Source organism: Sorex fumeus, unplaced genomic scaffold, assembly GCF_029834395.1.
Source record: "Sorex fumeus unplaced genomic scaffold, SorFum_2.1 ptg000037l, whole genome shotgun sequence".
Lineage (NCBI taxonomy): Eukaryota > Metazoa > Chordata > Mammalia > Eulipotyphla > Soricidae > Sorex > Sorex fumeus.
Window position 1 is genome coordinate 25,947,985 of NW_026606094.1, and position 11,920 is coordinate 25,959,904.

Below are 11,920 nucleotides of genomic sequence, written 5' to 3' on the forward strand. Positions count from 1 at the left end.
TCCAGGGACTGGAGTGATAGCACAGCGGGTAGGGCGTTTGCCTTGCACGCGGCTGACCCGGGTTCAATTCCCAGCAACCCATATGGTCCCCTGGGCACCACCAGGGGTAATTCCTGAGTGCATGAGCCAGAAGTAACCTCTGTGCATTGCTGGCTGTGACCCAAAAAGCAAAAAAAAAAAAAAAATTTTTTTAACTCCAGCTCTAGCATCCTATTTAAAAATTTAGAATTCCTGGAGCTACATATCATGCTTTATAGCATTGATATACCAAGAGTAGCACACCACATTTGGTGGGGTGTAAGGTAGAAGGCAATTAATCTTAATAATAATTATATATATATTAGCACACAAGGCTCAACCTCTAACAACATGTTAGTAATCTCTTATACAGTAGCTTAATGGCTCCAAGGTGAGATACAACAATTTTCACACACTTTCCTCTAAGGAAATTTTTTTGGATCATTTTTAGTTGATTTTTCATAGCAAGCAATACAAAAGAAATTATTTAGCATCTGCCTTTGGGGCAGGCTTAGGTGGTGGTGGTAAAATTCAAAGTAATGGTGGTGGGAAGGTGTAATGGTGGTGGGATTGGTGTTGAAATATTGAATGCAATCAATTATTGTGAACAACTTTATGAAAATGAAGTTTAAAAAATTTTAAATGAAAAATCACCATCACTGTCACTGTCATCCTGTTGTTCATCAATTTGCTCAAGAAGACAGCAGTAACTCCAAGACTCCATTCATCCCTTTTTCATTTTTTCCCCCTTTTTCATTTTTAAATGGAAAAATATTTTTTAAAAAAGAGCTTGAATCTACACTAAATCCAGCCTTCCCTCTGGGCAATCAGTAGTCATCAGGGATAAATTCCCCCAGATGGGTAGAAGGTAAGTGTGGTGGAGACCAATAGAAGGATCCTGAAAAGTGTAACATTTCTAGAAATAAAAAGTTATGCATAAACATTGGCTTTTAAAAGTGAAAATTCTTTATTTCGCCTTGAAGGGAGGGAGAGGATGCTGAGAAGCAAAGGGAAATGTAGGGAAAATTGAAATATAAGCACATTCATTGAGGCAAGCTTTCATACATCTAAAACTGTCTTACTTAGAGACTAAAATGCATTATGCAAAAGTTATTTTTGCTCATGGAATTATCCCGTTTTATGGACAAGGACTGTGCAAGGACTTGGATATATCAAAACAGCTGAGATTTTAGGGTGATGTGAATAGGAATGGTTTTTTTTTAATCTCTCAAAACTGACTTTAATATTACAGCCTCTTGTGATAAAAGCCAGAAGCAAAATGGTACAGTTGGAGTATGTTGGAGAGAGGGGGTGGGAATCCCCAAATAGTTAATCAAAATGAGCCAAATAATCCGTTGCTTTGGGAAGAGGATGTGCTTCTCAGTCCTTGTTCTCTCCCGCCCTTTTGTTCACACAACCAGAGGTCATTGGGACCCAGTTCTCTCTGTCCTGCTGGAAAAGGACAATCATAAGCAATGATGTGTGGTAGCTAATTAGTCTCAAGGAATTGGCACGCCAAGTACCTTCTCCTTCCCCTCTCATCCACCCGTGCCCTGTCCCCTCCAAGCCAAGGAGGAAAAGAAGCCTCTAGAAGCTTGAATAACTAGGCCTGTCTCAAACATGGATGGATAGATAGTGCCAGCCCAGATGGTGAGACTAGCACAAGTGAGCCCTGGCATTTGCTCTACCCGCTCCCCAGCCTCTGGGCTCACGGTTCTGCTGCGGAATCCAAACAAGCCGCCATGCTGCCACTGCAGTGGTCAGGACACGTGGGTGGGCCCCTGCACCCTGTTCCACATCTGTCCTGCAGGCCACACAGTGCAGACTGGCTGCTTCTCTCCTGGCCATTCCCTCGATGTCTGTGGGTGACTCTGTGGTGGTGATCTCTGACCCGTGACCATGTGGTAAGATGGACTGGGGCTTCTATTAGACATCCCCCCTCCCCAGCACCAAGCCAGATGTTAGACTTAGAAGAGGAGCTGTGTAAAAAGCAGTGTGTTCTTCACTCAACGTGGGCTGGTGGATGAGGCTCTCCCCTGCCTTGCCCTGTATGGCCAGCTTAGGGCGGATAAAATGCTCACTGAGAATCCTTTGGAGAACTGGGGAGTCTAGCAAAGTCACATGCCCCCAATACCCCCAACTGACAGTACTTCCTGGTCTGCTCTGCTAGAGTGTCATCAAGCTCACTTTGACAAGGCCTGGGTTTTTGGTTTGGTTTTGTCTTGGGGGCACATCCAGCAGGGCTCAGGGCTGACTCCAGGCCCTGCACTGAGGGCAGTACTCAGGGGTCTAAAATCAAGGTCGGCCATGTGCAAGGCAAGCGCCCTCGCTACTGTACTATCACTCCAGCCCCCTGAGAAGTCGTAGTTTTGAAGATTCTTTTAAGATGACACCCTCAGTGGTGCTCCAGGATCACACTCACACCACGCATGCTCAGGAAGGCCCTGGATGCCGAGGAGCAAACTCAGGGTGAGGCACATGCTTGACTACTTGAGAAATGTCCCTGGCCCTGTATTGGAAGATGACTTCCCCAGAAGTACCAGCCAGGCCTCTGCCTGACTCCACGCCTGCCTTCTGCTATTAATACAGCTTTCTCCAGTCCTCTTGGGTCAGTGCTATTTGGAATGGTCATGGGAGGGACATTTCAGAAGGACTATATTCAGTGCCCCTCGAGCAATGATGGTGGGGACTGCCAGTTCCATGGGAGGCTAAAACCTGCCTGTACTTGGACACAACCTCTCTGCTGACGTTCTTGCTGGCAATGGTCTTTTCACCCGGCAGTTTCTCTTCCCAGAGCAGCTCATGTGTGCCAGAGACTCATGCCAACAGCTCCTAAAAGCATTACTGTAGATGCTTTGGGACACAGAGAGGGAAGGGAACTGAGCCGGGGGCCCCTCGGCTTAGCTCAGCACCCAGTTCTCCAAGCTCCTTTGCTGCCAGGAGAGGAGTAGCGGTCACAGTAGTCGCTGTAGCAGAAGGGGGAGTGATGTCGGTAAGGATAATTATTACAATTATTGGTGGCCAGGGCCCACATCTGAAACACAGAGCAATGAATGAAACATATACTTTCACAAAATGCTCATTCTACAGAGACCTTTTGGGGATGTGTCCCCAAAGCATCAATCTAAGCCAGCATGTGACATAAAGATGACTCGAAAGCAGGGGTTGGCTGCTCCTCAGAGGCCAGGTATGGCTTCCCAGTGCTGGGCCTCCAAACTTTCTTCTGGTGGTCTGAGTGCTGGAGAGCAAGAGGGAGGCTTTAATGGAATTTGACTTACATATGCATCTTAATTAAGAATCAAATTAGAACTGCTTGAAGCGTATGCTTCGAAAGAGGAAAAAAGCACACCAAAGATTTATTATCAGTCACCAAGCCTGCTGAAACAGCCGCTGTGGCTGCGCCTTGAATAGATGATGTGCTCACTGCTTCCCAGGGACAGGACTCTCCGCCTTGCCAGGAGAGAGCAGCCAGGCCCGAGTCATGCAAGACCGCAGCGGCCTCCGACAGGAGGGAGGAGGCCAGCTGCCCTGGCCTCTGACTCACAGACAGTGGGGTTCAGGATGAGTGGGGCGATACCATCTTCTCCCTTCAAGGGTGCAGCTGCTCAAACTTATGGCTCTGCATTCAGTGCGCAGTCCCCTAAGCCTGTCACTCAAGAGCTACCTCTCTCTCCACCCTCTCTCTCTCCCCTAACAGATGGAAAAGGCAGGGACGGAAATCAGAGGAATTCTGTGAAGAGAGCTAGGTGTTTGGAATCAAATTGGTGCCTGGTGGGCTGATAGGGGCGGGGGTCCCTTCGCATCTCGGGGCTGAGATGCTGCAGAAGACTCTCAGAGCGGCCATTAAATAGGGCTCCAGGACTAGAGAAGGCTCGTTGGGGCCGAGTGAGAGCACTTACAGTGCAGTTTATCCCTGAGAGAGGAGCCAGACAGCAGCACTTGAGTCAGGAGGCACAGTGCAGCCACAGGGCCTCAGCTCCGGAGAATGCCTATTCCTGCGGTCCCCCAGCTTTGTTTCTTTTCTTTTGTGGAGGGAAGGGGGAGTGTTGGGGCACATTCAGTAGTGCTCGGGAGCTACGCTGGGTTTTGTTCTTAGGATTGATTCCCAGAAGTGCTCAGGAGACCATACAGGGTCTGGGGATCAAATCAAGGTCGGCTTCACCCAAGGCAAGTACCTTAATCCCTGTATTATGTCTCCAACCCTGTCCTCCTATGTCCAAGGGCCATGACACAATGCACATTCTCAGGAACCGCTAAAACATTACAGCCAGGAGATGTGAATTTAAATGCTTTCGCTCTCTCTCGCTTGCTCTCGCTGGCTCTCTCTCTTTCTCTCTCTCTCTCTCTCTTTCTCCTTCGTGCACATGCGCGCGCGTGCGTGCGCACACACACACACACACACACACTAAGGCTGATCATAGAGATAAACTTGTGTTACAACCAGCCTCAGAGCAAAGTCCTCTGAAGGTCCCACAGAGAACGAGAAACAGGCACCATCATCAATTTCACTGTTATCTATAAGCACTGCTCAGAGGCTGGTGCCAACCATGCCAAGACCCACGGTTACAAAGCAGCACTATTGACCAGAAGGCTTCACGCTCTGACCAGGAGTCAATTTTGTGTAGGAACTTTAGCAGAGTGACTCAGACCAGTTCCAGACAAAGTGGAACGTATTCTCATGGCGTGGGTCTGCCAGAAGCAATTGCATATCACTCATAAATGGTAAGGCATTCTAGAACATTATTCTTCCAAGGTAAGCCCTGCCTCCCTGGATCTCCGATTTCCACCATGCATAGCTCCCTGAATGGGAGGATCACCTACCCTCTTAGAATCTCCATGTCAGGCAGATTCACCGGAGGACTTTTGTAGGACAGAGAGGAAAAGAAGACAAGTCTATCATAAATTATGCAAATTCAGTAAATCCTGATTAGCAAGAGAAAGCTCTGTTAGTACAGAGAGTACCTCTCTGGTGCAGGTGGGGTGGCAAAGATGGAACCTGGACAATTTCTTTGCTGAAAAACAAAAAGGAGTAGAGCAGCCAGGCAGGGAGAGTTGTGGACACCTTGGATGGTGGGAGCAGTGGGGTGGTGGGTGCAGCTGGTGGGCAGCAGCTTGGATGCATGGGCAGCAAGGGCCTCCACCCAGTCTGTGACCAAGGATGACAATGAAAGCAAAAAATCTGAGCATGGGGCTGGAGTGATAGCACAGTGGGTAAGGCGTTTACCTTGCATGCAGCTGACCCAGGTTCGACCCACAACATCCCATATAATCCCCTGAGCACCACCAGGAGTAATTCCTGAGTGCAAAGCCAGGCGTAACCCCTATGCATCGATGGATGTGACCCCCCCCCACCCCGAAAAAAAAGATGACATTCCTGGGAGACAATGAACTGAAATTACATTAAGTATTCAATCCTGTTTTGGTAATGTGGGCCTTAGCAAAAGGAACGTTATTTTGAACATTTTTTCCCTTTAATTTTTAATAAACATTAGAAAAAAATGAGAGCAAAGAGTATATTGAAGCATATTATTTTTGTTTGAGGTTATTATATTGATATCAGCTTTACATATGACACGAAAGCAGATACTAATGAAGCAGTGCATTCCCCCTAATTTTCTGTCTTCTGTAATTTTGATGTCTGAGGGTCAGGGAAAGAATGGGTGGTGGTTTATAGGAAAGCCAGGTATGAGCCGGCGGTGACGGGGCAACTGCAGTCTCATGGGAAGGGGGGTGGTACCGGCACGTCCTTCATGCCCTACCGAAGTCACGAGTTACCCCCCATGAGTGGCTCTCTGGCACTGCCGTAACACCAGACACACAGAAACCAATCTCGTAATTCTCTGGCTCTTTGCAGTAATCCAAAATCGTGGCTGAGTGACATTATATGATTCTCATAACCAGCTATAGAAAACAAAATATTTCACAATGCCTTTTCAGCAATTCTGATTGTTTGGAGGAAAATTCTAAACAATAATGGTGCATCTTTTGTCGAAATAATGAATGTAATCAATGTAGAGAAGAGTTCAGTAGAAATCATCTGCCTCACAGGCATTTGGAGGAGTAGGGGGGGGGTATACTGGAGTTCTTGGTGGAAAATGAGTACTGGTGAAGGGAAAGGTGTTTGATCATTGTATGACCAAGACTCAAACCTGAAAGCTTGGTAACTTTTCCCACAGTGATTCAATAACTAAATATAAAAAGAAAAAAAATAAGGTGGAGTTCATGCCCAGTTCAATCAGCTGATCAGTGGCTGAGTGAATAGCAGTACTCCTAAAAAAAATAATAAATAAATTTAAAAAAAAGAATGGGTGGTGGAGAGACTGGCACACATCAAAAAAGAACAAGAACAACCAGTGCTGGCATGGATATGGGGAGAAAGAGACTCTCTTTCTTTCATTGTTGGTGAATTCTCACCAACTGGGCTGACTGACTATTGTTTCCTTTTTGGAAAACAATATGGGCATTCCTTCAAAAACTAGAAATTGAGCTTCCATATGACCCTGCAATACCACTTCTGGGAATATGTCCCAAGGGTGCAAAAAAGCACAGTACAAATGACATTTGCACCTGTATGTTCATCGCAGCACTGTTCACAATAGCCAGAATCTGGAAACAACCTAAGTGCCCAAGAACAGACAACTGGTTAAAAAAATTTTGATACATCAACACAATGGAATACTATGCAGCTGTTAGGAAAGACAAAGTCATGAAATTTGCTTATAAATGGATGGACATGGAGAGTATCATGCTAAGTTTTATAAATGAGTCAGGAAGAGAAGGACAGACATAGAATGATTGCACTCATTTGTGGAATATAAAATAACCTAATATGAGACTGATACCCTAGGACAGTAGAGATATGGGTCAGGAAGATTGTCCCATGATTGGAAGCCTGCCTCATGAGCTGGGAGAGATGGCAGCTGGGTTAGAGAAGGGATCACTAAGTCAATGATGGTTGGAGGAATCGATCAGGATGGGAGATGTGTGCTGAAAGTAGACTAAGGACCAAACATGATAGCCTCTCAGTATCTATATTGCAAACCATAATGCCCCAAAATAGAGAGAGAGAGAGAGAGAGAGAGAGAGAGAGAGAGAGAATGGGAAAAATTGTCACAGAGGCGGGGGAGAGCTGGGATGAGGAGTGGGATACAGGGACATTGGTGGTGAAAGATGTGCACTGTGTGATGAGAGTAGACTATAGTCTGAACAAGATTGCCACTCAATGTCTCTTTTGCAAACCACAGCACTCAAAAGGAGAGAGATAACAAAAGGGAATGCCCTGCCACAGTGGTAGGGTGGGATGGGGGAAAGGGGGGTGGGAGGGATGCTGGGACTGGTGGTGGAGGAGAATGGGCACTGGTGGAGGGATGGGTATTCGATCATTGTATAACTGAAACCCAAGCACAAAAATTTGTAAGTCTACAACTGTACCTCATAGTGTTTCACTAATAAAAATTTAAGGAAAAAAAAAAAAGAAAAGAAAGCAAAATGAATTTTAAAAAAAAAGAATTTTCAGTAAGCACACACACAAAAAAAGAAAGATGTTCACTGGTGGAGCGATGGGTATTAGATCATTGTATGACTGAAACTCAAACATGAAAGCTTTGTAAGTGTCGCTCACAGTGACTCAATAAAAAAAATGGGCGGTGGATGTGTTGCAGTAATGTTGCATGCCTAAAGCATATTGATTTACACTACTTCAAACCATGTGGCTTTAATTAAGAAAAAAGACAAAAATGACCCTCAGGTCAAAGACACACTGTAAGGCTTAAGATGCTGGCCTAGCATGAGGCTGCCGCTGTCACCCTGGTTCGGATCTCAGGACCATATATGGTCCCCCAAGCAACATGAGGCATAGCCCCTGAACAGAGGCAGATGTGGGACTGGAAAGATAGTACAGCAGTAGATGCTTGCTTGTTCAGTCCAGCTCCAATCCCTAGCACCCCATATGGTCCCCTGAGTCCATCAGACCAGGAGTAAGCCCTGGACACAGCTGGGTATGTCCCCCAAACCAAAAAAAAAAAAAACCCTACTGGTTATGTAACAAGAAAGAAAAATAATCAGATTTTCAGGTTCACGAAAGAGTGAGGGGTTAGGGAGAAAAGGAGAGAGAGAGAGAGAGAGAGAGAGAGAGAGAGAGAGAGACAATAGTAGTTCTCCCAAAATTGGATTTTGACCTGAGGAAGCAAAAACATGGCACAGTGCCTCAGCTTTTCAAGGGAGTAAGATTTTGATACACTTCAAAAAAGAAATCTCACATATTTCTTGCAAACCTTTGTGATCTGTTCCTTTTATATAGCAGATGATAAAATTCCAAATGACAATGTTCAGTATGAGACATGGGGTCCTTCCTAACCTCACTCTTCCCCAGTGACAATAAATATCACCTTCTCACTGAAATGATGGTGGTCTTAAAAAGCTCACATTTCCAGAAATATCTCAAATGCTTTTTTAAAAATATGTATAAGCTACCCAGGCCCAGCATCCCAGACCCTCCTGCTTCTGCCCATGATCAAAGAGGGTTCAACTTTAGGAAGCCCAGTTATTTATTTATCTTATTAGCATTTCAAGGGGAAAAAATAAAATGGTCATTTTACCTGCTGTGCTATTGCTCCAGCCCTAGAAATAAATATCTTAAATAAGAATAAAAACTATCTCCTGTCATAATATAGAATACTATATCAGAATACAGGAAATTAGAGAATTTTTGTGAAAAATTTCACAAGGAGAAATTGAATAAAGAGAAGATGGGTGGTGAAAAAAAAAGCTATCTCCAACATATTTCTAGTTCATATGTAAAGGCAGCTTCAAGCTTAGTGTGCTATAAGACAAGAATGGTCACTCTCATGAATTAGCCATGAAGGTCTGAAGGCATAGATCCAGGATTAAATAAGAAAAAGTCATAGATTTGTATAAATGTTTATTATTTTCCAAACCTGTAAAATGCATGAGAATCAATTGAAAACTACTGCATATAGTAAAACAATTCATTAATAAACTCCCATTCATTATACAAAACCAAACGAAATATAAAACAAAAGATTCCATTTATAAATTTAAAAATTTACATCAAAAAGAAAACTAAAAATTAATGAAATCAAAACATGCAAGATCACTATGAATTTTAAAACACTGCTGAAAAAAAAAAAACAAAGACTTGAATGAGAGACCTGAGAGATAGTACAGAGAACAGGGGAACTTCTCTTGCATGTGACTACCTGACTCTCACTAAGGTCCCTTGAGCACTGCCAGGAGTGATCCCTGAGTGCAGAGCCAGGAGTAAACTTTAAGCACAGATGAATATGACCAAGAAAGACCATCGTCCTCCACCCCAACCCCTCCCCAAAAACCCAAAAAAGATGAACAAGTATCTAGAACTGTGTAGGAACTTCAAATCATGCATAATAACCACTAATATTTACTAAGTGTTTCCTATGTACCAGACACTCCTGCAAGTATTTTACATCGTGCAACTCATCAAAAGTGTAAATTATTTTTAAATTAATATGCAAACTTAACATGATTGGAATACAATCCATTATGCATATACTACCTATTGAAAAAATAAGATGTAATTTTAAAAGCTGAAAGGCCAGGGCTATAAGTCAAGTGACAGAACACATATCTAACATGAGCAAGAACCTGAGTTCAACCCTGCCACTGCAGGGGCTCCTGAGCACTGCTGGGTCTAACCACTATAAGGAAAAAAATATAGGTGCTGGGAAAGACACATGAAAAGGTTGGAGTACATGCCTGGCATACATGAGGTCTTGGGTTTGATCCCCAGAACCACAAGTTCTCCCCAGCACCACCAGGCCCAAAGGTCTGCACAGTTGGGGCCAGTATCACTGGTGGTAGTCCCTAGGCTCCCTGAATACTACTGGAGAGTGCCCTCTGCCCCCCAAAAGTAATTATCAAAAAACTTAATTCCAACAATTCAAGCTGACATTACAAAGACCATACTAGATTTTTAAAACTCTTGAAAAAAGAAGAAGGGTACCAGAAGCATTAGGTTGAAGGAATGAAGGACAATTCAAAGATCCAGAGTACAAGCTTTGTATGCAGGAACCCAGGACTGGATTCCAGGCATCCAGGCCCCTCCAAGCACCAGAAGCAATCCCTGAGCACACCAGAGAAGTTTCTGAGAAGCCCCTGAGGATTATTGAGTATGACTCAAATCAGAACCAGTAGGTTGGACCTAACAGAGGATGTTTCTTTTGCTTGACCAAGACAATAGCTCTTCAGAACCTCAATTTTTCAGATGATTTGTCAACCTCAATTTGCCTCCCCAAAGGTCTAGAGAAAGTCCAGAAGCCCCACAAAGATTGACTTGACACGAACATAGAATGCTGCTAGAACATTCCTTCCCAACCTTAGATCTCCAGGAACGACCAACTTAGGCAGTTCACACAGAGGGAAACCAAGTTTGCAGTGGACTCAGTGGTGGTTTCTCAGTTACCCCTCTTTTCTGGGGTCCTCCCTGACCCAGCCTCCCAGGGCACCCATTTGTGGCAGCATCTCACTTGTCTGCATGGAGCAGCAGAGTCTCCCAAGAGCAGTCACCTGCATAGAAATTTTATCATCCCATGGGCTCTTGCAATGGGCTCTTGCAAATTGAGTAGGCCAAGCAAAGGTGCCAAAATGCGGCTCCTACCTGACACCATGCCCAGGAGAGCCAGGAGAGTGACCGCTGAGAACATACTAGATGGTGTGCCTCGGTTGATCTTCCAGCACAGCACAGGAGCCGAGTCCTGCCTTCCAAAGTCGATCCAGATCCCACTCATTGTCCCCTCCTGATTGTGTTGCCAGGCAAGAAACCAAACAGAGGCTTTGGTGGTAACTAAGGGAGACACCAAACACCACAAGACTGTTCTTTGGTTGCCTGTTTCTGTGGCAGGGAGAGAGCCACCAACCCAGGGGCCACCGTAAAAGGTCACGTCTGCCCTGTTTCTCAACAGAGAGATACAAAGAGAAGTGAAAGGGAGGAGAATTGAGATGGGTATTGAGATGATGTGAGAGTCAGATGTGAGCACACACAGTCTTGATAACCCTGTCTACCCCACTTGCTGCATTTTCTTGAAATAGGAGTGAGAATTCTGCCACTGCCCCACGTGGATGAGGAAGACTCTGGGTTAGATACTATCTGGCATTTCTTCTAAAGAGAGGAGTCAAGAGGGTCCTCAGGGCTGACTCCCTCTAACACCACTGACCCTTGGCCCCTCAGAGAAGTCTGTGAGAAAAACTATTGGGGCAGTGAGGCTTCTGCCCCCTGGGGAGAGGTGGTCCATCCCTCGGGGCTAGACAAACCTAACCTTTCAGAATTCAAGTTCTTCCTTAAATGAGGAAGAATGATGCCTTTGTACTGCATTATTGCAAGAAACACATGAAACAATGAAGTAAAATAAAGTGGCCTGATATCAGAGACCTGGTCCAGAGATTAAGGCGCTTTTCTCGCATACATCTGACTGGGGTTGGATCCCCAGTTGCCAGGAGTGATCCCTGAGCACAGAACCAGAAGTAACCCTGGGTACCACCAGGCACGAGACGAAGAAAGGAAGGGAGGAAAGGGGGGGGGAGGGAGGGAGGGAGGGAGGGAGGGAGGAAGGAAGGAAGGAAGGAAGGAAGGAAGGAAGGAAGGAAGGAAGGAAGGAAGGGAAGAAGGAAGAGAGGGAGGAAGAGAGGGAGGAAGGGAGGGAGGGAGGGAGGAAAAGAAGGAAGGAAGGAAGGAAGGAAGGAAGGAAGGAAGGAAGGAAGGAAGGAAGGAGCAAGCCAGGTAGATGTCTCAAAAGTACATGCTTTCATATGGGCACCCTGAATTTGACCCCCCAGCACCAAATGGTCCCCTAAGCATGGCAAAAATAGCCCCAGAAACCCAACAGGAATAGTCCTAAAACAACAGCAG

The 11,920-nt window shown here is 45.2% G+C and overlaps 1 protein-coding gene across 1 annotated transcript in view; it reads right to left on the bottom strand.

Moving 5' to 3' along the window:
• Positions 1–10,759, bottom strand: part of CDHR3 (cadherin related family member 3) — a 74,675-nt gene extending 63,916 nt beyond the window's left edge. Inside the window, 1 exon segment of the mRNA XM_056118506.1 lies at positions 10,673–10,759. Within this exon segment, the coding sequence (XP_055974481.1) occupies positions 10,673–10,718 (46 nt within the window). The 5' untranslated portion in view covers positions 10,719–10,759.
• Between the last annotated feature and the right edge of the window lie 1,161 nt (positions 10,760–11,920).